At 34.6% G+C, this 27,309-nt stretch overlaps 2 protein-coding genes across 3 annotated transcripts in view; one reads left to right on the top strand and one right to left on the bottom strand.

Moving 5' to 3' along the window:
* Tango4 (transport and golgi organization 4) overlaps window positions 1-16,287 on the top strand; it is a 143,112-nt gene extending 126,825 nt beyond the window's left edge. For both annotated transcript variants that reach the window (XM_090402466.1, XM_090402467.1), the window contains 2 exons: window positions 1,208-1,401; window positions 16,189-16,287. In XM_090402466.1, the coding sequence (XP_090258592.1) occupies window positions 1,208-1,401; window positions 16,189-16,248 (254 nt within the window). In that variant the 3' untranslated portion in view covers window positions 16,249-16,287. The remainder of the gene's footprint in view (window positions 1-1,207; window positions 1,402-16,188) is intronic.
* A 356-nt stretch (window positions 16,288-16,643) lies between these two features.
* LOC150100107 (zinc finger C3HC-type protein 1-like) overlaps window positions 16,644-27,309 on the bottom strand; it is a 68,412-nt gene continuing 57,746 nt past the window's right edge. The window contains exons 8-9 of the mRNA XM_090403097.1: window positions 23,604-23,807; window positions 16,644-16,788 (exon numbers count right to left, since the gene is read on the bottom strand). Coding sequence (XP_090259223.1) covers window positions 16,714-16,788; window positions 23,604-23,807 — 279 coding nt within the window. The 3' untranslated portion in view covers window positions 16,644-16,713. The remainder of the gene's footprint in view (window positions 16,789-23,603; window positions 23,808-27,309) is intronic.

Raw genomic sequence — 27,309 nt, 5'->3', positions numbered from 1 at the left:
AGATGGTGTGGATGATATGTACCCCCTGAAAGTCTCTTGTATAATAATGTGCAGTATGTGTTATATCCAACTTTTGTCATCTAGTCTCATTCAACCGTTCTCTCACCAGTAAAAAGTTCATGACTCAACTTTTCAGTCAGTGTGCAGGGAGTATGCATGCACTTTTTAAAGATATCTAAATCTGAATATGAATATAAAGATGCATTGATAAAAGATTAAACACAGATTTATACATGACAGCCTTAGTAGTATTAAACTAAAGCTACTGTCTTAGTAGCAGAGATGGCTGAAGAGTATGGTACACTGCTATAAACAAGTAATAAAAGTTTTTAATTTTTACTACTTTTTGTAATCTTGACATCTTTTATGACTAGATATTTACTGTAGCCGAAAAGTATAAAATAATTTATAGCTACCATTCCTTCCATCCCTTAATTTCCAAAACAGATGTTTACAGGGATTTTTTAATTTCCTCAGTATTGGAGACTGTATGATGATCTTTGGCATAATGTAAGAAATGATAAAACATCACAATTTACAAATCTTTGGAGTTTCTTAATTACAGATTTGATAGGCATACCTATACTTACCACAGTTCTAATTAAGTATGTAATGTGGATTCAGATTTTTTAAAATTTTTTTAGGTTAATTTTTCAAATGCATAAGCACATGTATGTTGTTTTATCCATAAGTCAAGTTACTCTTGAACAATAGCTGGATGGGTTTTATTCTCAATTAGTATTTGGAATCCTTAACAAAAATATGTTCATATTCCAGTTTTTGCTTTAATCAAGCCATTTGCAGGGAAAACATGTTGAAATTATATTTTGTAATAACTGTTCTTTGGCTGGCTGGGATTTAATAAAATTTATTTAAATTCCATGTGGTTCAATTTTTAGTTTCAGTGAGCAAATTTTATTTTATTTTTTATTTTTTTTTAAAAGTTCCAGCTGGTATTTAGGATGTCTATTAAAAATGATTTAATAGACATCCCAATTGAAAATAGACAAGTTATTTTCAATTGGGCTCTTTGTTGTGGCAAAAAAGATTTTATTTTTAAGTATATAAATAATTTTGGATAAAAATAAAAAATTAAAAATAGGTTAGTATTTAATAAAACACAATTTTTTCTCTTTAAAAGTATATTTCTGCAAAATGTAATGTATTTGCATGTTCTTAATGTATCTGTAAAATATTTTTGCTGTAGGAGATAATGGTACAATCTATTTCTGGGATTGGAAAACAGGATATAACTTCCAGAGGCTTCAAGCACCTGTTCAACCAGGTTCTATAGACAGTGAAGCAGGTATATTTGCATGCACTTTTGACCAAAGTAACAGCCGCCTACTCACAGCAGAGGCTGATAAAACAGTAAAAATATTTAAGGAAGATGAGATGGCAGTAAGTATTTATTCTGATGATTTTATGGTTTTTCAAAACAGAAATGCAAAAGTAATTCTAGAGTAACTTGAATTTTTTTTTTTTTTTTTTTTTTTTGTATAATTTAAATGATTACATATATGCACACATTGGGAACAGTAAAAGAATTTCATTCTTTTTTAATACATATTTTCCACAGTTTGTGATTTGTCAAGTCTTTGGGATCATTTTTGTTTGAACATGATCACCAGTGAAGTCTACATCCAACCATTATGTACATGAAAGGTTGGAGAGTAGGTCTTTTATTCCTAAAAGTGTTCCTTGGATTGAGATATGGATGCTGTACAAGTTAATCAAGTTTTTCTCACATCAATTTCTTCATCCCATATGGCAGTAGTACCTGAAATATGTTATTATGGGTATTATTATATTGAAAAATATATATGCATCTATTCTGTAAAATTTCCACACGTAGGAAGTATTGCATCATCCAAAAAGTCGTTAGTCGTAGTCTGAACCATCAAACTTCATATTTGGGATGATGCACTTGCATATAGAACATTCTCCAGATATCTGTCACACTACACCCCTGTCCATTTGATCAGAAAAAAAAGGGGGGGGGGGTTGCCTCCCCAAACTCTACAGATCAGACATGCTCTTTAGGTGAATGCCTCCTTCACTGTTCATTGCCATAGTTGAAACGGAGACCATGCAACTGCTTCATACTACTGATACAAATTCCTGGCTGATCATTTCTGTGGACTGTCAGATTTCCATACTATTCTTCTGAGCACCCTTGACATTAAGCTTGGTATACATTCCTCACAATATTTATAGGATATAAACCTGGTATGATGACAACAGGAATATGCTTCATCTAAAACAGAGGTATTCCAGTACTTATTTTAGCATTGCAGAAGCATCTATTAATAATGTACAAATTACTTAATCTTAGATGTAGGCATTTTTATATCTTTAAAGTAATTAAACCATTGAAATTTATCTACCACCTAAGTACATTCATAATCATCGATATCTACCATAGGATTGGCTTTAGCCACTTAATTTCTGTGACGAAAAAAATTACAACCTTTAAATGCACAAATGTCATCATCATGAAATTCCTCCTAAGTAAATTTTAAACACTGATCCCTACAGATGAATAGAAATATTGTACATCCTTGTCTCACCCCTGATTTAACACATTAAACCATCTTCCTCTGCCTTCTTCAATTCTAACTGCTGACAACTCAAATATTGACCATACGTTACTTGCTATAATGCCTTTTCTAGATCTACAAAATTTAAATACAGAACCTGGTTGTATTCCAATTAATTCTCAACTATTTGTCTTAAAGTGAAAATCTGATCCTGAACCTCTATTTGGCTGAAACCAGCATGTTCTTCTCCAAGTTTCCCTTTCACAATTTTCTTAGCCTTTTCATAAGTATACTTGCATAAATCTTACCAGGAACAATTAGGAGGGAAATTCTTCTGTAATTCTCACAATGTTTTACTTCCAATTTTAATCATCTACTCCAGCTACCTTTCCATATGTTTCAGATTTTTGGTTTCTTTTTTCTGCTTTAAGTATCAATTTGCATTCCTTCCTGTTGAGTCTTTTCTACTGCTCTTTTTATTTGGCACCAGACATCTAGAACAGTGGTCTCCAAAGTGTGGTACGCATACCTCCCCGGGGTATGCGAGTCGATACGTGGGGGTACATCAGAAAAAGTTTTATATTGATAGAAAAAAAATTAAGTAATTAATTAAAGATAAAGAATATTACTTTCTTTCATGAATTAAACACATCTAATATAGACAAAGGCGTTATAAAGATCCTGTAAACTTAAATTTGCGAGTAGCACACATTGGGCGGCTTTGCACACATAATCATCCGTGGCAAAGCTATCATGTTTTTTAAAACTACGGAGTAAATCTCTTACTTCTTATCATTGCCATTGTTTGTAGAGCATCCTGGTGTTGACAGCCCAACCAGAGAAGGAAAATTGCTTAGTTATCCTGCTATCTACAGATGACACCACAATTGTATTAATTATTTGACTATTAGTAGTAAGTTTAACGATTTTTTAGTATATATTGTTTCTGTACAATTCCAACGCCTTTTTGTGCTTACTTTTTATGTTTATACTAGAAATAGTGAATTAATATTATCGAAATTGCTTGCATTTTTTAAAAGTGTTTGATATTATCAATATTAAATGAATTATATTTAAATTTTACAAATTAACCCTCACAAAATGGATAAATGGTTAAAAAAATTTCCTCCAAAGAAACTTTCTCAATCAATTGGGGTGACGCACTATTTATTTTTTCTGTCTTGGGGGATATGCGATCAAAAAAGTTTGGAGACCACTGATCTAGAATATCTTTATCTTCAGTTTTCATGTCACCTTTATCATATTTGATTCCTTTTACAATCCTCTTTCCTTCATTTCTAGGCTTTTTCAATAGCCTCCAGAATATTTTGCCACCTTCCTGATATTTATTTTCTGTGTTCTTAACTGAATTCTTGCCATGAATTTTGTTTAGCCAGTTTTTTACAGTGCTTTGCATTCTCTAAAAGCACAAGCTTACTTGCCAGGAACTTTGAATTACGCTTTCTTCTTTTCCTTCATTGTCTCGTTATCTTCTGAGTGATTTTCCTATCCTTGCAGACAGCCTCACCAGAAATGTGAACTTTGTAATTTTATTTGAATTCCAACCTCATTTCTTCCTTAAATATAAAGCAGTCAAGGAAGAGCCATTGCAACAACAAATCTCATTTTCACAGTTATGCAAATATGGGATTTTTACAAGATTAAATTGTTATTTAAAATTGAAGTATAACAATTTTTTTTTTGGATGCTGCAGGTGCTAACTACAGTTCCCTGTCATGAATAGCTCATTCTGAAGAACCTCAGTTGGCTCTTAGATGAAATTGCACCAACTATTCCTGAACAAAGTTCTCATACATTTATCCAGATAAATTGTACCCAGATTGGCTGTGGTAGCAAGAAAACTCTCACACCACCACCACCACCACCATCATTCCAGTGATTAGTGCTGCTCTGTGTGGAAGTACTGGGATTTGTTAGACCAGGCAGTTTTTCCTGTGTTTGTGTTCCATTGCCCTCAATGCCTATAAGTTTTTATATACTAGAACCAAATATTCTGGGAGGTCATCTGCTACTATACCTTATCCATGACAGGATTTCTTGTAACACGCACACCCTAATGTTGGTTGTACTGATAATCAATATTACAAAATAGTATTATGGGTTGCCTTAAGTTGACTAACTCCTAGGCCATCCAGAAACTTCATTCAAGAGACCAAACATGGAATTTTTGAAGTTACTTTGCTCCTCCAATAAGTAGGGTAGTTGTCTCGCTAGACTGTGAAATTCATCTACCACCTAAATGCATTCATAACCATCCATATCTGCAGTAGGATTTGAACTTATAAAGCAGTGAATTCCACATTTGAGCTTTATTTCCATGTTCAAATTTCTGTAGCTGTTGCTGTGATTCTTGTCTAAGTTACTGTGTTCATCATCATCACAAACATGGGCTCGCTGCCCGTTGTTGTCTGATGCCTCCTTCACTATCTTCTTCCATCTTTCCTTGTCCAGTGCACAATGTCGCAGTTTCTGTACATCCATTCCACATCAGTCCTTTATGTCATCTATCCATTCTCTGTATGGTCTACCTCTTATGTTTACACCATCCATAATACCAAACATGAATATCTTTATCTTCCAGTCCTCAATCATTCTGCAGATGTGTCCAAATAATTGCAGCTTCCATTTTATAATCTTCTGCATTAGATTCTCCTTTGGTTGTATTTTCTGATAGAGCTCTTCATTTGTGATTTTCTGTACCCATCCTATTCTTAGAATCTTCCTGTAACAAATTCTTTCAAATGTAAAATTATTTTTCTTGATTCCTTATTATTACCCATGTTTTAGATCCATACAGTACACTGCTAAAGATGCATGTTTCCAGCACTCTTAGTTTTGTTTGCAGACTGATCACTTTACTTTTCCAGATGTTATCCAAGGCCTTCAGATTTGTTCTTCCCTTTGCAATCCTGATCTTTATTTCTTTTTCACAGTCCAAATCGTACATCATTTTACTTCCCAAATATGTGAATTTTTCTACATTTTCTATATCAATTCCATCCACTTGTATCTTTTTTTCATATTCTTCTCACCAAATACCATTGTCTTTGTTTTTTCAAAGTTCATCACAAGTCCAAATCTCTTTCCTTCCTCATTTAATAGTTTCAATGTTTTTTGTAATTCTCTTTCATCTTCTTCCATAATAACAATGTCATCTGCAAATCTCAGATTATTAATTCTCATCCCATGTACTGATATTTCTTTTGTGCCTTCCTTCATTTTATCCATTGCTCTTTTTAAATGTACGATGAAAATGCTTGGTGATATTGGTTTCCCCCCGTCTAGTACCTCTGCTTGTTCTAAACCATTTCCCCAAATCATCACCTATTCTAACTGCTGCAACTGCATTCTTGTAAACATCTCTTAATATAGCTATTAATTTTCTATCAATTCCATAGGATTCTAGCACTGCTAATGTCACTTTCTGGTCAATACTGTCAAATGCCTTCTGAAAATCAACAAAGCAGGTATATGTGTGTTATTTATTTTCCTCCTAGCTTCTCTGCTATTAACCACATTGTCAAAATCTGTTGAATCGTGCTTCTATATTTCCTAAATCCTGCTTTGTCGCCTGCAAGGTATGCTTCCAATTGTGTTCTTGATCTTTCTGTCAATATCATCACCTTACCAAGGTGACTTGTCAAAGCAATTGTTCTATAATTTTTACATTCTAGCTTATTTCCTTTCTTGTATAATGTCACTAATATCAATTTCACCCACTCCTCTGGGTGAAATAGATATCCACTCTACTGTTGCTGTGATTCTTGTCTAAGTTAATGTGTTACTGTCAGGGAATTCCTGATCTTCCCTGGCTATGTATTGTTAGACTACCTCTGATAATGCTAGCAGAATGTCAGGTTATAAATTATTTCTATGCATTCCTGTTTTTGCAGTTTTTTTTTTTAGAAACATCAACATGAATCAAAGCTTAAGAGCTTATATCTATTTTAATATATGTGTTCCGAGCTCAAAATCAGAACATGGAACTTTAGCACAATGTGCCAAATTGGAAAATAGGCAGGTAGTCAACAAGATGAGTAAATACGGTCTTGATATCTTAGGAATTACTGAAACAAGATGGACAGGTTTTGATGAGATAAGAACAACCAACAAATATTGCATATTATATTCGGGAGATGATGAAAGACACGAGAAAGGAGGGAGTTGAAGTGATTGTAAGTGAGAAAGCAAGGAAAAGTTGATGGAATGGAACCAAATAAATAACCGAATAATTAAAGCTAGATTTTTCTCCGGGTTCATGAAATTGACCATTGTACAAGTATATGCACCCACAAATGATGCCGAAGAAATGGAGAAGGTACAATTCTATGATCAACTCCAAAAAGTGATTGACAAAGTCCCTAAACACGACTTGTTAATTTTGTTGGGAGACATGAATGCTAAAGTAGGCAAAAGAAAAACGGAAGATGAACGTCTATAGGAAACGAAGCGAGTGGTGAACAAAATGAAAATGGAGAACTTTTTACATCCTTCTGTGAATTAAATAACCTCATCATGTTTGAGGTAGTATCTTCAAACATAAGGAAATTCACAAAATAACATGGATCTCCCCCGATGGAAAAACAAAAAAACCAGATCAACCACATTGCTATATGTAATACTTTCAAGAGGACATTACAAGATGTAAGGGTTAAAAGAGGAGCTGATGCAGCTTCAGACCATTTTCTGCTAACTGCAATAGTTAAATTAAATTTAGCAAGGAATTCAAAACTAAGAAAGAATAAGAAAATTAAATATAACATTGATAAACTGAAGGAAAATAAAATAAAAGAGAAATTTACCAAGGAACTGAAGAACAGATTCTCAGTTTTGGAAGAATCAAATGAAAATGATGAGGAAAATAAGACTGAAACCAACTAGGAAAAGTGTAAAGAAGCCTTCAATAAAACTGCAGAAGATATTTTAGGAGTGACAAGTGGGAAGTCACACAAAGAATGGATTACAGGAAATACATGAAAACTAATTGAAGAAAGGAAGAGGATAAAAGAGAAAATAAACAACTGCAAATCAGAAAGATTACGTGAAGAATATCAGAAACAATACCAAGAAGTACATAAGATGGTAAAGCGCTCTGCCAGAAATGACAAGAGAAACTGCTATCAACTGCTGGCTGAGAGCAAATGATACTGGAAATCTTGGAGAAGTTTATAAGATTATAAGACAATTTGGAGGAACCTATCAGACGAATGAATGTGGGGTTAAAGATAAAAATGGTCAGCTACTAACTCAAGAGGTCCAACAAAGATGGAAAGAGTACTTTGAAGAATTATTAAAAAACACGACTCTATAAATCTAAATATTGAATCCCCTTTCGAAGAGATACCAAATCAATTTGAATTTCATGTAAACATGGGAGAGATCACAGTGAAAGAAATCGTGGAAGCAATCAAGATCCAAAAGAATAGAAAAGCAAGTGGAAGTGATAACATTATTGTTAAACTGCTCAAAGCTGACCTAAAAATATCAGCAGCTATATTGTATAAACTGTTTAATATCATATGGGCATCTGAGAAGGTTCTGAGTACCTGGAAAGAATCACAAATAGTCAAAATTCCAAAAAAAGGTAATCTTACAGAATGCACCAATTGGAGAGGAATCCTTCAATTTGATAGTATACTGACAATAGGATTGTCAGTACCATCAAAGATCTTCACTAGAATTAAAAAATAGCACTGAGAATAGAACAAGCAGACTTTAGAAATGGAATAAGCATAATGAAGCAAATTTTTATTCTTAAAAACATAATTGAACATCATCATCATCATCAAATTCCTGCAATGTACCCTCAAGGGGTGTACAGGATATGACAGTACTACATGAAAAATTTATATCATTACTAACTTCCTATCTACAATTTTCCTCCAAATCAGTCTGTTGCTTGTCAAGACTCCAACATTATCAGATCTTATCAGATCTTATATTTCTATCGTCTAAGGCACTTTGTACCGTATCAATCTACCTATATCTTGGTCTTCCTCTGGGTCGTTTTCCTGCCAACCTGGCAGAGAACACTTGTTTTGCTAATCTTTCCTCTCCCATTCTATTTAAGTGACCATACCACCTGAGATTAGCTCTGCTAACGCATTCCTGGATCTGACAATGTCAAGTTCTTTCCTAATATCCTCATTTTTAATATGATATTGCCATTGATGCCATCTGTTCACGCCTCTAATCTTTCTCAGGACTCTCATATCTGCGGTCTCTAGTCTTTTACTTCTGACCCAGCTCTCAGATCCATAAGTTAAAACTGGTTTGAACACTATCTTGTATACAGCTAATTTAGTGTTCCGACTAATTTCTCTCTTATTCCATATGAATTTATTCAATTGACTACCCACCATACCAGCTTTGCTGATTCTGTTGTCTATTTCTATATTTAATTTGCCATCTTCAGTAAAAATCGTACCTAAGTAGCTGAAATGCTTCACTTGTTCCACAGGTTCTCCATTCACAACACAGTTGACATTTTCAATGATTCTGCCTATTTTCATTGTCTTTGTCTTTTTATTGCTGACCTTCATACCATATCCATTACAACAGCTATTCAATTTAGTCAGAGAATCTTGCAGACTTGTAGTGGATTTATTTAGAAGTATAACATCATCCGCATAAAGCAAAGAGCTGACATTAACATCTCCAATTTTGATATCAGGTTTAATACCACTTTCCTTCATAATGTGATCCATATAGATAATGAATAACAGAGGGGATAATGTACATCCTTGTCTCACACCAGATTTAACATTAAACCATCTTCCTGTACTTCTTTCAATTCTAACTGCTGACTCACAACTCAAATAAAGACTAAGTATTGCTTGATATAATGCCCCATTGACACCATATAACTGCAACGTTTTGAATAGCTTCTCTCTTGGCACCTTGTCATATGCCTTTTCTAAATCGACAAAACTTAAATACAGATCTTTGTTATATTCCCATGCTTTCTCGACTATTTGTCGTAAAGTGAAGATCTGTTCCTGACAGCCTCTATTTGGCCTGAATCCAGCTTGTTCTTCACCAAGCTTTTCTTCCACAATTCTTCTCAACCGTTTCTCAAGTATACTTGCATAGATCTTGCCAGGAACACTCAGAAGGGAAATACCTCTGTAATTCTCACATTCAGTTTTATTTCCCTTTTTATATATGGGTACTATGAGAGCTCTACTCCAATCATCGGGAATTCGTCCCTCTGTCCAGGCTTTTTGAACTATGCAGTGCAGCCACTGTAAGACTTTTATACCACCATACTTCAGCATTTCTGGTCGAATATCATCTACTCCTGCTGCCTTTCCACATTTCAAGCCTTTGATGGCTTTTTCTACTTCAAGTATGGATATGTATTCCTGACTGCATGCCTGGTCAGTGTTTTTTATCACTGTGCTGTCATCACTGCTTGTTTCATTTAGCAGTTTTTCAAAGTAATTACTCCATACTTCAAGGATTTCTTTTTCTCCTGTTTTCATGTCACCTTTATCATCTCTAACTCCTTTTACAGCACTCTTTCCTCCATTCCTAAGCTTCTTCAACAACCTCTAGAATATTTTGCCACCTTCTTGATATTTATTTTCTATATTCTTGCCAAAGTCCTCCCATGACTTTTGTTTAGCTAGTTTTACACACTGTTTAGCTTTCTTACATTTGTCTCTGTATTCTGTAAGAGTAAAAGCTGACTTATTTGCCAGGAACTTTTGATATGCTTTCTTCTTTTCCTTCACTACCTCTTTAACTTCCTGTGTCCACCAGGGAGTTCTGATTTTTTTATCCTTGCATACAACCTCACCACATGCCTGTCTGGCAGAATCAATCAATGTTTTCTTCAGAGTTTGCCACTGAATCTCCAAGGTTTGATTCCTGTTCTCAAACTCTTTCATTTTCTTTTCAATAATCTTTGTGTATTTTATTCTACAGTTCACATCTGAGAGCTGCTCAACTTTTATTCGCTTTAAAACTTTCTTACATGTTATTCTTTTCAATATGAAATTCAATTTTATCCTGCTCAAGACTAAATAGTGATCACTTCCAATTTCAAATCCTCTGTACACTCTGGTGTCCTGCACCAGGGAAAAAACATCACTATCAACAATAACATAGTCAATGAGACTTTTCTTATTCCTAGCCTCTTCTCTCCATGAATTTGTGAACATTTTTATGTTGGAACATGGTGTTAGTAATAACCAGTCCATGTCCTGAGTAGAAATCCAACAGATATTTGCCATTATTATTAGATTTGCTCTTTTCCCAAAATATTTTTGTATGTCTCACAATCATTTCCTACTCTGCTATTTAGATCCCCACCAACTTTTCCTTTTTCATTGTGTCAGTTGCTTTTTCTAAAGCCTCAAAAAATTCCTCCACTTCTACCTTAGTAGAACCTTCTGTGGGACCATAGGCACAAATAAGTCTCATTGTCCTGTTTCCCATTCTCATATTTGCCCACATTACTCTACTTGAGACTGCCTGCCATTCAAGAAGATTAGCCTCGTATTTTGTGTTGAATACTATGGCTACTCCTTCTTTTCCTTGTCATTGCCTGAATATAACATTTTGTATTTATTGCTCAGAAAGATCTCACCAGTTTTGGTCTTTTTTGTTTCAGTCACCCCTATTATGTCGATCTGGTACTTATCTAATTCCTCAGCTAGCTTCATTTCTTTGCCATTCAGGCTTCTTACGTTGATAGTACCGATCTTTAACTCTGGTGATGTTGAGTTGGGGTTTGTTTTCAGATTTGTTCCAGTAGCTGACTTTTCGCTGTTCGCCCTGGTTCCCTGGCGAAAACAACGGGGGCCTTGTTTAACCGGGCGACGCCCCAACCGGCATGAAAATTTGTCATGTTGTACCATCATTTTTTTATTTTGGTTTAACCAATAAGAATACAATTTGGTCGGCTAAATCCCAAATTGCCAGCCCATCCTCGTTCGTTCAGTATCAAAGTAGATACCCAACAGGGTGCACCACGAGAAGGTGAGGATTGGACATTAGGTCAGAAGCCCTGGTCGGTTCTCCGCATTCCTTTAAAGGCTATGTGGTGGTCTCCTCTCAGTTATACAGCTTTGACCCTTAATTGAACAGTGTTGAACTAACTTCAGCTATGTATCTCAATTTTATTGATTTCGACAGCATAGACAGAATGTCGATGGAAAATCCTGAATTTCCTGACAAAATAATAAAAGATTTGTATGATGGAAGTAAAGGACAAATTCTATTAATGGAACAGCTTCCAGAAGTTTTTACTTCAAAGCTGGTGTTAAGCAAGGTTGTGTCATGTCTGGAACACTTTTCATCATTGTCGTAGATTAGATAATAGGGCATATCCTGAAAAACTAGAATAACATTATAAGATTTGGACTATGCTGTTGACATTGTACTACTATCATCTACATTTGAAGACATGAAAATTAAGAGCAAAGTTAGAGGAAACTGCTAAACAAATAGGCTTACAACATCAATGAGAATAAAACCAAAATATTAAAAATCAACAATAAAAAGAATGACCCAATCTTTATAAATGGACATCAAGTAGTAGTGACAAACACTTAATTATCTTGGAGAAGCTGTCAACACGGAAGGTGGTACCAACGAAGACATTGCAATAAGAATAAATAAATCTTGCTATGCATTTAAAGCTTTACAGAAAATTTGGAAATCATTCAATATAAAAACAAACTTAAAGGTGCAAATTTTTAACTCAACTGTTAAATCATTATTACTTTATGGAAATTAACCAAACAACAAGAAAATAAAATAGATGCCTTCCAAATAAAATGTCTTCACAGAAGCCTCAAAATTTACTGGTCAAATAAAATCTCAAATATCGAAATTTACAACAAAACCAAACCCATTACAATAGATTTAAAGAAATGCAGATGGACATGGATACGCCCTGTATTGAGAATGCCAGCATCAGAACTGATGGTAAAAGGAAGACCCAAAATGACATAATGCCGGATGGTAATCAAAGAACGAAACAAACTAGAATGGTCAAGCTGGGTGGGGGGAGCAAGAGAAGTGCCACTGGACTGAAGAGGATGGCACGGTAAATTCATGACCCCTGCACCTTGTAGGTGTAAAGAGAAGTCTGAGTTCAAGCTCAGTAATTTATTATTCCATGTCACCATGTGTCTTCACATGGAAAGGTTAAGAACTGTGGTTTCCTCATTGTCATACTTTCTAACATTTATGATATTGAACATAATGTTTTGCATATACATTTTCTCTCTATTATGTGCATCAAAGCTACATCCTTCCAGTTAGCACAGACTGTTAACAGTTTCAAAATAGAATATACATAATAGAGACCTTATAAGGAATAAATTATAGCAAGTGAGATCATCTTCCTTGGGGACCTGGCATTGCATAATTCATACTGTCTTTTTTTTATTTTATTATTATTTTACAGATCAAGCTAAATTGATCTAACACAAATTTTTCACCTACAAAGCAGAATACTTAATAGCAGTGTCTTTCTCTGAATACCCTGGACCTGTCCTTGATAGTTGTCTGTTCACTCTGTATACTGCAGATGATAGCTCTCCTCTTGGCAGCTTAGAAAATAATACCTGCATTTACTTTTTCCCATCCAGCCAGTCTCCGCCTTGTGCCATTTCAATTACTGTAAATGCCTCCCACTACATTGCTAGAATGAGGGCTTTCATTTCTCCACTATTCAACCTTTGATTCTCTAGGAAATGTCAAAGCACTCCACAATAAAAAAATTAACCATGTCTTGAATGGCTGAAGTTGAATATCCCAGCTTTCCATTTGGCCTACATTATAGCCCACCCACAACATTAAAAAAACTTGCTTCATGCTCAAATGGCAGTTGTCATCTAGTCCTCTGCTGTAGCTTAGACAAAACTTCTTTCTACCACCTCTCTTACATCTAGAGATGAGTACTATGGTAACATACTCAAAAATTAATAACCCTCTTGGCATTAGTCTTCTCTTCCAGCTCTTGTTAAGATAGCTAAGACAAATCACCTCTCACTAGAGCATGAATAATTGTAATATCAGAAAAATCCTCAGATTATAACAGACATGAAACTATATTTTTGTTTCTTTTACCTAAGCATAAGCAAACACACTTTGCATGTGAAGTATCTTCACAATTAGGCTACTTTCCTATAGAGGCTATTCACTTCTATCAGTTGCCTCCACTTCCTTTCATGTGTATATATATTGCTATGCATCACAGAAAGGATTATTATCCAGACAGGTGTTGACCTTCGTTGAAATCTCATAACTAGTGAGAACTAGACCTAGGAAACTACTGAAGTTAAATTGATTTCAAAAGTCACATATGTGGAAAACAGTAGTAAAATAATGTATCACCATATTATAAAAACACTGGATTATAGATATCAACGAAGTAAATTATGTTTTAATCCTTTTACCTAAGCAAAGTGTGTGAACTACTTTTGTGACTAGGCTACTTGTATGTAGACTGTTACTTCCATTGAAAAATAATTTGAGTATCTTTCTGGGTCTAGTTCCCACTGATAAGACCTTAAGTAGTCATCATGAAGATGCTTCATGCACATTACGCTTGGGTAAAGGAAATGAATATAATTTCTTATCTATTAAAATTTACTTAACTATAACAGAAATATCCCCATTAGTTGGGATGCCAATAACACTTCTTGTGTAGATAGTATTCCACCAGTTGTGCTCCAAACTTAACACCCATCCAACATAGAAGGAAGCCTTTATTCAGTCTGTCCTAGAGGGGAAAAATAAATAGCTGTAAAATTTCCATTGTCCTTGCTTTAATCCTCTCAAAAATAACAGCTAATGGTATTTTCTAATTTCCTCAGTCCTTGAAGGCCTACCATTTACTGATTAGCACACACGTCTGCTCTTGAAGTTTCCCAAGCATTTGATTAAAACTGGTATAAAGGCCTTCTTTACTAAGCAACTACGTATGGTCTCCTTCCTGCAATTTGGTCATCAGGTTTCTCCATTATGGATATTCCACGACTGTTCTCAAACCCTTCTTCCTATATATTAATAACTTTCTCTCACAAATTTCAAATCCCATCCATAGTTCTGATAATACTTCATCAATACAAACCTTCTATTACTCAAGTGATTCAGATTTCCATAACCTACGTCTTAAATTCTTATCTTCTCACTATTCTCCATTGGGATGAAGATTACAGAGAATATGAATGCTACCAAAACACTATCCTTTTACTTTTTGACAATATATCTGATCTCCAGTCAAGGTTAGTTTTCTTTTCTTGCACTGACTTTTGCATGTAACCTATCCTGGTACAAACATCCATGGCCTCCAAAAAAAAATATATATATATATATACACACACACACACTTCTCACCTACACTACTCCTGACACTATATATAATTTTAAATCTGCCCAATCTTAGAATAATGTTCTCACATTTAGGATGTGCATTGATCCCCTCCCTCCCTTCCCTAAAATGCTTGATGCTATCCGGGAGAGGGCATCTACTTAATGGATGACTCTTCTTCTCAAGACTTTCCAATTGCTTTCCCATAGATATTTTGAGAATGGTGATTCCTCTAAACATATAGGAACAGGAGTAGCTGCTGATCAACATCCACACATTGTTTAGCTTCAAGCTTATTGAACTGACTTTTCACCTACTGGTGTTCTTTAGAATAGTCTTTTCTATAAATAATAGACAGCTTTGATAATGTCACAAGCAGCTGAAGAAAGAGGGAAACCTAAATAAATTACAAAAGAAATGGCTTTTGATTGTATTTAGCTGAGAAGATTGTAAATTTCTTAAATTATTATAATCAATATTGCAAAATACCCCGAATTTTGGGTTATCGTTATCTTGATTATTAAACAGCTCTAATAACAAGGATGTTATAGTTGACTTCCTTGTTATTAGAGCTGTTTAATAATCAAGATAATGATAACCCAGATAACAAAAGTAAAGCTGTTTGAAACCACAGGAATAGTTTGTTGTTGTGAATTTTTAGAATAGCATTATGCATGAAGGCTGACTTTTCAATAGTTTGTATAATCAGAATTGACTGCATTTGATACTGATGATGAAACACCATGTGTAAATTATTTAACCAGTATTGTTCTTCATTCCATAAACCCTTTAGAATTTCTCATAGAAAGGTTTAAGCATTTTCAGATACATTCACAATCATTTATTGAATCTCCTAAAATCATAAAATGTTACCTTGGAATTTTATCAGTATGATCTAAATTTCATCTAAAATTTTCTTTAACGTTGAAAGTTTGTGCATCTCTGCTGTACAAGTCACCATATCAAATTTTCTTAAACATTGAAAAAAATGAACATAAGGATTTTTATTTCTCAAAAATTATTCTACATTTGACTCTCACTATAGCAAACTTAGAGATAATTTGCTATACTGAATGTTCTTTAGAATAGCATTATCAATGAATCTTCATTAGTCTGTTATAATGAGATTCAACCATATTTGGAGATTCTCCACTTTTAAATTTACTCATTTTCGGTAAAGAAAGAGGAAAAAATAATTATTCAATAATTCTTGTTTAGAATGATGGGAAAGCCATTTTAGTTCTACTTTTGAGCTGTGCCATTTTGTTTTCTAAAATCCCCTTTTTCTTTTTGCAGACGGAAGAAACACATCCAGTCATATACAAACCAGAGATACTGAAAAGAAGAAGATTCTGACCTGTATTTTTGAGATATTAAAATATTTTACTTTTGTTATCCGAGTTTCGTTATTTGTTGATTTAGCATTATTTTTAATTTTTAAAAACTGATACTTAGTATACAATGGCAGGCAAAAATTATTTCAAGTTCCTAGGAAAATAACTTGTGTAAAATAGAAGTTAGCAAACAAGGCATTCCTTTATTACAGGTTGTATGCTTTTGGAGAGCAACTTCTTACAATTAATTATTTTTAAGGAGCTGTAATTGCAAAGTAAATGAGCGGAGCAAGTTTGGTTAGAATATGAAGTAACTAAAACCATTATATTGTTTTTTCCTGGCTACTTTGCTTGCTTGCTTAGCATTAGAAAGAAAATCAGAAACTAAACTTTTGTTATAAAGAATGAACAAGAGGCTAAAATTCATCTTCAATTTATTAAATACTTTAATAAAAACATGTGTTAAAATACCACACTATGTAATTAACTATAAATATAATACTGGATCTGACCAGCTTTCCAACATCTGCCGTATTTTTGCGAGTTGCTCTCTGGATGGGCTCTAGAAAATAAAACATTTCATATAATAAAAATTTTAAATATATATACACACACACACACTAACATTCAATATGTACAGGATATCACAAGACACTAGACTTTTAGATTGATTGCAGCAACTCAGTGAGATACTGCTCATGTTTTAGGTTTTAAAAATTCTCTTAACATTTGGACTATACCTAGTCTAGCCTGAACAGTGCATAAACCTTTAATCTATCAGTAAATCATTTACAACTTTAGCACATACAAACCACATATAACAGCACTCAATGTTCAAAATGTCCCCCTTTTGCTCTCACACATGCCCAATAAGTCTGAGGCCACATATCAATTTTAGCAAACACAACATTGCAATGATGTGAAAATGATGCCAATGCTCACTCCAAATCCATCTTCAGGCTGGCGATGCTGGGATGTCATTTCTTGCAGGCTACTCTCTCAAGATTCAACCACAAGTTGAAGTCCAGTTGATTCAGATCTGGACATGTGGTCCTCACCTTGTGTGCAGGGGCTGAGTGTTGTTGAAAGCTCCACTGCCTACTGTGAAACAAGGTGTTCTTCAAGGTGGGCCTTGAGGAACACCTTGTCACCTCCACCAAACTATCTTGAATCCTGGGTGCTATGCAACCATCCGGGGCATATACCCAATTGTTTTGGCAGATATCTGTCTGTTTGCATACCATCAGAGAAGGGCCTTTGATTTTATCACCCTCTGCCACATAAGGAAGTGTCCAGTAAAACAACAATAGGCTCTCCCCCAGGTCATCAGCACATGTGACATCATTTGCTGCATAATCCTGTGAGAGAACACAGTGATGTGGCGAGAGAGATGAACCTTCACAGTCCAAACAGTTGCATCCTAATGCAGCACAGTTGACCTGTTCTTTGGTGGTCAGATATGTCTTCTGTATCGTTATAATGGTGAACAGTCTGATACACAAACATTTTACTGATCTTGAGTTTGAAAAGTGTGTTGAAAGTAACAGGTGGCTGCATTCCAACCTTGTGAAGTGCTATTACAGCTACACAGTTCTCGTAATCTTCCTACTGTGTGTGCATATACACATACATATTTTGTGCTATTTTCTTTCCATTAAATGTAATTAAGAACAGCAAAGAAATAATTAAAGTTCTAATAGTTCCAATATTTCATCTGTCACCAAGACAACTAATTGTAATAACACACAAGTGGAAGAGGGTATAGATTAGATGCCTAGGCCTAAGAATTAATTTTTTCCAAATCTTGGGAAGTTTAACACAATCACATTTATTTAAATTTTTTTTTTTTTTTTTTTTTCTGATTTCAAGTTTGTATTTACTGCAGTGAGTGAAGCATAGTTTTTTCTTTCTTTTAAAATTTGATTCTGCGTAAGGTATTTTTTTTTTCTTTTTTCAAGTATCCAGTGAGTGAAGCATAGTTTTTTCTTTCTTTTAAAATTTGATTCTGCGTAAGGTATACAAGGCATGATCAGATAGACTAAACTTACCATAAGGCATGGTGGCAAATGTATTTCTTGTGTTCTTTAAGGCAAATCTCCCAGTTTGTCCATAATATGACAAAGTTGCAGGAACAAGGTACCTTGTACACCTGGAATAAATAGGGAGTTGATTCTTATGAGAGTAGATAAGGACACCCAGAGGTGCTCCCAGATATAATGAATAGTGAGGCTATTACTATAATCTGTACACTGATACTGGTTTCCTAAGGATCAACTTCTATTACTCTTCCTCCCCTCTGCTCCAAATATATACCTTGCTATATATATAATATATAAAACTGGAAGATCTGCCTTGAACAACATAAGAAATATACCTGCCACCACAACTATAATCAACTATCAGTTGATTATAGTTGTGGTGGCAGATATATTTACCTGATACCTTGCATAGAATCAAATAGAAAAAAACTTATTCTTCACTGCAGCAAATACAAAGTTGAAAGGCTGATCAGCAGCAAAATTAAAAACCAACCTAATCTAAATAAATATGGTTCTGTTAAATTTCCCAGGATTTGGAAAATTCATTATTTTGGAATTTGACTGTATATCTTCATCAGAATAGATGGCAGGTTCAATTTGCATGGATTTTAATGATTTTCTCCACTGACCAGATCTCAGTAAACCTGATTTTATGTAGTCTCCCCACATTTGGAAAAATATTTATATTGTTATTTAATATCTGGTGTAAGCTATTAACAAATGTCACATTTTAAACATGATGATACAAATTCGTGAAATTTATTTACGTCAGTCTCTTTTACTGTCACTGTATAGGGAGAACACAAGAAAAAGCTATAAACTGTTTTTTAATAAACATTCTTTTTTTCTAAACATATTTCTCACACATGATTATAGGAAATCCTTATCCAGACCAGTTTTGACATTTAATAAGGTCTCATCAATAAGAGCCAGATCTATAGAGATTTGAGTTAGTTCTGAGTGAGCTAACTCTGGGAAAAGTGATGTAAAGAGGTAATAAAGGCTGCCATGCTTACTGGAGATCACGAGTGGCTTGAGAAAGTTCCAAGTTTAGTTTCTAAATGCTTTCTGATCACTTTCGAAACCTGCTTATAGTTTGTGCTATGGTTCTCTACATCATTATTCATAGGAACATCAAGTACCTAGCTTCTTACATTGATGGTCATGTCCTCCTAACCATGCCAAACTCATGTTTAATTCCCCCCCCCCTTTGATTTTCCTAAGGGGTTAAGTGATAAGAGGATCTTTGAATCTGAATATCCATAAAGTGTGGTCCTGATGTCATTTTTTCAGTTATTCTAAAGGTTTATGCTTAATTTCTGTTTGGTATCTTTTGTACTCCTGTTTAAGTACTCCTATTCTGTATACTGATAACCTAAGCTTGAAAATCAATGTATCCAACTAACAAGTCTTTAACATTAATGTCCTTTGCTCACTTATATTCCTTCTAAATTAATGAAGAAATCCAGTAACAGGATTTTGTCACTGTCAATTATTTGAGGATCTTACTCATATCACCCACCTTTTGGGTAACAAATGAAACAGAAAAAGTTTGGAGAAATTCAAATGACTGTCTTTAATTTGATCAGGTTTAACACAAAGACATAAGATAGTTCCTATCTATTATGTCTGTCCTCTGCAACTGGGCAACCAGTTTCCCCATCCAGGTTGCATATTACATCAAGAATATACATGCAGTAATGAGTGAATCTTCATCCTCAAACTTTGCAACTAATGCTTGGGGGTATCACATTTTGGTACTCCATTTTTACACCTGCTCTTCCTTCTGTATATCAACAACTCTCTCTCTGTCTGACTGCAAATCCCATCCAATCTAGTACAGCTGATGACTACACTCTTCTTTTGAGTTAAGGGGATAAAAATCCCTTCTTGTTTTTCAGCCAGTAAGCGAAACTAAGATCGAACACTACGATCTGCAACGTTTCATGCCGAGGAACTGTCAGCGTATCCAAGCGTAAGTGACCACTTGGTAGTGTCACACCACGGCCAACTCGTTGCAAAGGTGAAGCAAGCTTCCTCACTGTTCTTGATATTTTTCTCATAATGTAAAACACAGCTCTTAAGAGATGTAGTACTGTTTTACATTATGAGGAGAGGTCACTATTTTACATTATGAGGAGAGCTTCACCTTTGCAACGAGTTGGCCGTGGTGTGACACTACCAAGTGGTCACTTACGCTTGGATACGCTGACAGTTCGTCGGCATGAAACGTTACAGATCGTAGTGTTCGATCTTAGTTTCGCTTACTGGCTGAAAAACAAGAAGGGATTTTTATCCCCTTAACTCATATCAACCTCGCCAGAAAAAAATAGCCTTTTGGCTTTTCATCTTAGTTATACTATGTTATAATGAAATATAGTGACACACCTTTCGGTCAATCGTTTAGCAAAAGTATGTAAGTCTTCTTCACTTAAACTCTGATATTAACTAGGTCTAGCTACTCACTGATGAGACCTCAAAAAAGGTTGAAACCGGTCTGGGTAGTGACCTCTCCTCATAATGTAAAACAGTACTACATCTCTTAAGAGCTGTGTTTTACATTATGAGAAAAATATCAAGAACAGTGAGGAAGCTTGCTTCACCTTTGCAACGAGTTGGCCATGGTGTGACACTACCAAGTGGTCACTTACGCTTGGATACGCTGACAGTTCGTCGGCATGAAACGTTACAGATCATAGTGTTCGATCTTAGTTTCGCTTACTGGCTGAAAAACAAGAAGGGATTTTTATCCCCTTAACTCATATCAACCTCGCCAGAAAAAAATAGCCTTTTGGCTTTTCATCTTACACTCTTCTTTCTCAATTGATAAACCTTGAACTACAGACATCAAGATTTCTAGACTATGTACTACAATCCTCAATATACTAATTTTCTAAAACAGTTTCAAGTGGAATTCTGATAACCTTGTTGACTTCAGTGTGTTATCTTTAAAAAAAAAACAAACAAACTATATTTTTCAAAAATAATCAAATGGTGAGACAAATTTTATCCCTTTTGGAATAAGTTTGTGAAATTTATTTCATGAACTTATAGCAAATCAATAACTAAGATTTTTCTTGGCATAAAAATATCACACGTATTACCTCATACATCCAAGAAATTAGATTCCCTCTTTTGCTTGATGCAGTTCTCACATTTGGGCTGTTATCCCTGAGAGCTCTACTAAACTTCTCGATACAGAACAGCAAATTAAGTTGATTGATCATCTACCTTTCAACAATTACTCTCTTTCACAGGCAGTTTCTCTGTGCATTTTCTAGATATTTCCATGTCACTGTTTATCAGACATGATGTTGTAATTTCTCCACCTTTCCTCTAAATCTGTTAAGTCACATGCATTGGTTGCTATCTCTTCACAGTGCAAAGAACAAATTTTTCTTACTCTTCATTTGTTATATCTACTGATGTTCTTTGGAAAAGCCTCCCTTCCTGATCTTCAAATTAAATCGTGACAAATTTATCTCCTACTTGTATCATAGATAACGGGTGTGTATGTGGAATTACTATACAAAAACTCCTGATGTTCTATGGACCATGTAGTTAACTATGTGTTCTCAAGTTCTGTTAGAACTTGAGAACACATTAGACACTGTACAATTTCTTTTTCCTATTATTAATATTCTTTGCATATCAGATGGTTTCTTAAATACATTATTCTTAGTCTTCTAAAACATTAATGATTGATATCTTATTTGAACAATCGAAATCTTTTTAAAATTGGGTTTCCAAATCTTTTCTTTAATTTTGTAACTTTTTAAGCTTACATTTTATTTCTGGATAATCATCTGTTTTTGGAGAGATGGGATAAATACTTAAAAATATAGTACAAAAAGATACATATCAGATGATTTTAAGTTATCTTGTATTATGCATTTTCCATATACATAAAGTTCAACAATGATTTGTGAATAAGTTTGATCAAATTAAAAATGTATCATCTACAATCTTTAATCTACCATTGTGTAATTGTCACATCAAGTTTCATGAATGTTATATTTTAAATCCTAGAGATTGTTCATGAGGATGATCTTGATTCATAAATTCCATAATGCTCAGTATCAAGAAAACACTGCTTAGAAAGAAGTCAACGAACATTCCCCTCATGGACAAGGTGCATCATGCCATGTAACGAGTCACGTGTTTGTAGCTAGTATAAACTGGAGGAATATGATGCTCCCAAGACAGTGCAACTGTGTCTAGGTGAAATGGCTGCAAAAAGAGAACTGACGGAGTTTGAAAGAGGCATTATGTAGCAGGCACCGGTCTGTTCGGCAAATTGTTGTCAAATTGGGCCATCCCAGGTCAACAATCAGTGATACTATACTGAGATAGAAAAACAAGGAGTAAAGTGCTACACACAGTGAACGACCCACCATACTCACTGAATATGACCATAGGGTACTATGAAGGATAATATGTAAAAACTGCCATTTGTCAGCTGACAAACTGAGTGTAGAGTTCCAGGCATCGACTAGAACATGAATCTGCACATACAAACATTCAAAATTGAGGCTCAAAACATTGGTTTCCATGGCAGGACCACAATATGCAAGCCCCACATTACCAAAACCAACATGCAGCATCATCTTCGGTGGGGCAAAGAGCATGTATAGTGGGATGTGGAAGCTTGGAAAGGTGTTATGGAGAAATGAATCATTCTACACCTTCTACTGAGCAGATGGAAGGGTGTGGCAGATGCCCAGTGAACATCTCTTACCAGAGTGTGTAACCCTAACTGTTAAATTCGGAGGTGGTGATCTGATGGTACCATGAACTCTGAGAGGTTTCTGCACAATGCAATGCTTCCTACCTTGTGGTGTTCTACAGAACTGACCATTGTCATTTTCAGCAAGACAAAACCAGGTCATAAGGCTGCTGCTAGCTGTGTGGACATGAACATCTTGGCTGTCAAGATCAGGATGCTGTGGAGACACCATACTTGGCCGTCTCCACAGAGTCCTGATCTCAACCCTACGGAACATCTCTGCGATGAAGTGTCAGGTGAGGTCAAGGGACTTCCATCCCCACAACAGCCCAGGACCTCATTACATACCTAGAAAAACAGTCCAAAATTCCCATTGATTGCTATTTGCACTTGTAAAAAGTATGCCCTATAGGATTGCTTCAGTCATCGTAGGGAAAGGAGGTCCTACATCTTATTAAGGTGGGTGCCATGGCTGTTCCTTACAATATTGTGTCCACTGACTTCTTTCCAAACAGTGTATATGCTTTATACAAATTTAGCATATTCGTTCTTATTGTCACATTAAAACAAAGTTAAAATAAAGCAATTCAGTGACGATATAATAATACTCACATGAGAATTTTCAAGATTTGCATCTAAATTCCTTAAGATGCAATCAAAAAATATTTTCCACCCAGATAGAGTATTAGTCTCTTTCTTAAAAGAAGAATCCATTATTGTGTCTTCTAAATTTGGTTTTCTGACTTGTGGTTTTCCTATTACCCACATGCACCAATGCCGATGTGCATAAAGAGGATCAAATGGTTGAGTAAAATCCTGAAAATTTTAGATACATCTTAATCATTTTATATAAACATGCGCTAATAATTGTGATTATTCTATTCATTTATAAACTACAACACACTTGAGAAATCAATCAGAAACTGATCCTCGAAAACCAATGTACAAAAGCATTATTGCACTCTTCCACCTTTTTTTTTATCCAACTAGTTTGCTATCCAGTTAGCTCATATCTTCAAGGATTTTGCCCACTTAACAAATAAAGATTACAATAAGAACAGAAATGCACATTTCAGTTTAAGAATGTCTTGATAAATTATAGTGCATAGAAGAAAATAAAGCAGTATCACTACAGATTTCAAATCCAGAATATACTACAGCTGTATTCTGGATTTGAAAAAGCGGTCTTAATATCAGCATATATTATATGCTGATATTATATATTATATTAATATACAGCAAGCTCTGCTATAGCTGATTCCATTATAATAAACTACTGAAAAGGTATGGCTAAAGGAAATGGCGCTATAGCAAATCATGCACTTCAGCAAAAGATGACTACATTTACACTCTGCATGTTTTGACTTACTGGATCTACAAAACTACAATTACATGATGTAAATGGAACATTTATCCCATGTAATTATCTGTTTAGAAGAGAATCTGTAGAACATATTTTAGGAGCTCTGTCTACTAGAGATTTGACTTCACCAAAATTCTAACAAGGGTAATGATGCATTAGAATCAATGTATTTACCAGTATAAGTTGTATACTGAGAACTGTAGATTCCCATTTGATTGAAGCAGAATGAGAACATCCACAAAAGGAAGACAGACTGGTTTTTCTACAGAAATTCATCTGGAGGATCAAGAAGATCAAGAATATATTTCATTTAAAGAACCTAATAAATTTGGTTTAGCAAGCCATGCATTATCTACAAAACACAGGATGCTTTGGAACAAGACCAAATATTACATAAAAGTTGTTTTCTTCTGGAAAGACTATATAAAGAAAGCTGTGAGGCACACATTCAAAATCAAACCTTAACAAAAATGACTGCCTTAAACTTGGTCAATTTTTGGGAAGTTATACTGATTAATACTCACCATTCATGTTTTCTGTAAATTGACCACGCGGTTAGCCTAGTGGCTTTGCGCTTCGCAACCATATGCCTGGGGAAGGAGTGTCCCAGGTTCGATTCCGTTGTAGACGTGAGGAATTTGAGGATCTTCCTCAGGCATAGCCAAGTTAGCCGGTCTTGGGCGCAGTCAGTAGGGTTTTTTCCGCCAGTTTATCTGGCGTTTTTTCATCCCGCAAACAGGCAAACTGGCCCCGTGAACATACGCCTCTACAGTCAAAAACAATATATCCCCCCCCCAGCGGCAGACCAGGCGACGGGTCGGTTGGGAGTAGTACTAACAAGAAGTCGCATCTAAAAGTAACACGCGGACCCTGCATAGGAAGCGGGAATAACGCGTAGATGAAGAAGAATCATGTTTTCTGTAAATTGTAATTAATTTTATATTTAAAAAGATTTTATAAGCTAATTTATTTTTGGATATCTATTAATACAAATGGAGCTATTCTTTTGCAGCCAATAGTGCATATATTACATGCTTTCAATTGAATTGATGTTCTCTTTTTGTGATTGTGTTCCTATAATTGTATTGATAACACAGTCCAACACAATTTTTGTTGACTTTTATATGAGACTTGTTTTTTACTAATTTGGGTGCACTGATTTCAAATATCAAACCCATTTTTCTCTATCACGTCAGGTTTTTCCTCTATGGCATTTTCTTTTTGCTAATTTGTAAGTTTTTGATAGTTTTAAGGAGGCAGTACTATTTAGAGGATCAAAAAAAATCGATTTTTTAATATTATTTTCTGAAAGTATGTACTTTTAAAAATCTGTTCCTAACTTTTTATCAAGAAATTCGAAAAATTCCCGAAGATATAGCCTATTATTCAAAGCGGTGCACAGATCAGAATCATTTTCAGATGTATTTTCTTCACTGCCGACTAACATGCAATTAACAAGACAAAAAAAAACACTTTATTGAAACATTATAAGTGTCATACTACGTCATCATACTTTCACGATCAATTAATGATTGACTGATTTCGATCGTTCTTTGTCCGCTATGACGCATATAGCATTCATTTGTTTTAGGCAGTTGTCATTGCCTACTTTTCATCACCTAAATGTATTAGGTCAGTTATTGGCCTCTCTCGCATTCAAAGCGCCAGTACGTACCGCATTTATTCGTTTACTAACAAGCGAGAGCGGTGAGCGCTCCGATTCTGATCTGCGCATCGCTTTGAATAATACGCTATATCTTCGGGAATTTTTCGAATTTCTTGATAAAAAGTTAGGAACAGATTTTTAAAAGTACATACTTTCAGAAAATATTAAAAAATCGATTTTTTTGATCCTCTAATAGTACTGCCTCCTTAAAACTATCAAAAACTTACAAATTAGCAAAAAGAAAATGCCATAGAGGAAAAACCTGACATGATAGAGAAAAATGGGTTTGATATTTGAAATCAGCACACCCAAATTAGTAAAAAACAAGTGTCAGATCATAATCAGCAGAAAAAAAATTTTTTTTTGTTGGCCAGTGTAATGGCTATGAAACACAGCTGAAAATTCTACAAATAAAAATAATTAAATTAACGTGTTTCTATTATTAATTAGTTATAATGAATTCTTCCACTTACTATTAGAACAATTTTAAATTATGCATCTGAGACTTGGGTTAGAAATAAAGCACTTATCAAAGATTAGAGACCACAGATATGAGCATTTTCTAAGAAAAATTAGGGAAGTTAAGAGATGGCATCGATGGTTGAATCATATTAAAAATGAAGACATTATGAAGGAACTTGGCATTGTTAGCATTTAAGAAAGCATAAGCAGAGCTCTAAGGTGATATGGTCACTTAAACAGAATGGGAGAAAAAAGTTTAACAAAACAGGTTTGATAGCAAGAAAAAGAACCAAAGGTCTAAGTGGATTGATTCAGTCACGAGTGCCTTAGAGGAACAAAATTTTAGACATGACAGTATTGGAGTGCTGACAAGTAATAGACTAATTTGGAGGGAAAACAGTAATGTAAACTTAATAATGTAAACTAAATGTAAATAATATATATTAATAAGTTAAATTAATAAATAAATAAAATAAATTAATAATGTAAAGTAAACTTGGTAATGTAAAATCATATAGGGATGTTCAGGCTACTCTGACAGCATGAGGGTACATATCCGAAAACTGATGACCTTTAAAGATATCATCAGATTGAGATAAGAGTCAACTGGTGTTATAAAAAGAAGAAAATGGCATGGTACTATATTTCAACCATTTTCTAAATATTTTTCAGAAAGTTTTTATGCTAGGTCAAGTCAAAGTAATTTCAAGTGCAAATTACTTTGTGACTTGACTCTGGTTGTAACCATATCAGAGCACAAAAAAGCATACATAACTATTATTACTTCATTAAGAAGTCATGAGCTACATTTCTCTTTTTGATGCATT

This window comes from Typopeltis vanoorti, chromosome 13, assembly GCF_054136105.1.
Source record: "Typopeltis vanoorti isolate ZY-2024b chromosome 13, IOZ_Tvanoo_1.0, whole genome shotgun sequence".
NCBI lineage: Eukaryota > Metazoa > Arthropoda > Arachnida > Uropygi > Thelyphonidae > Typopeltis > Typopeltis vanoorti.
This window is presented reverse-complemented; position numbering and strand designations above follow the sequence as displayed.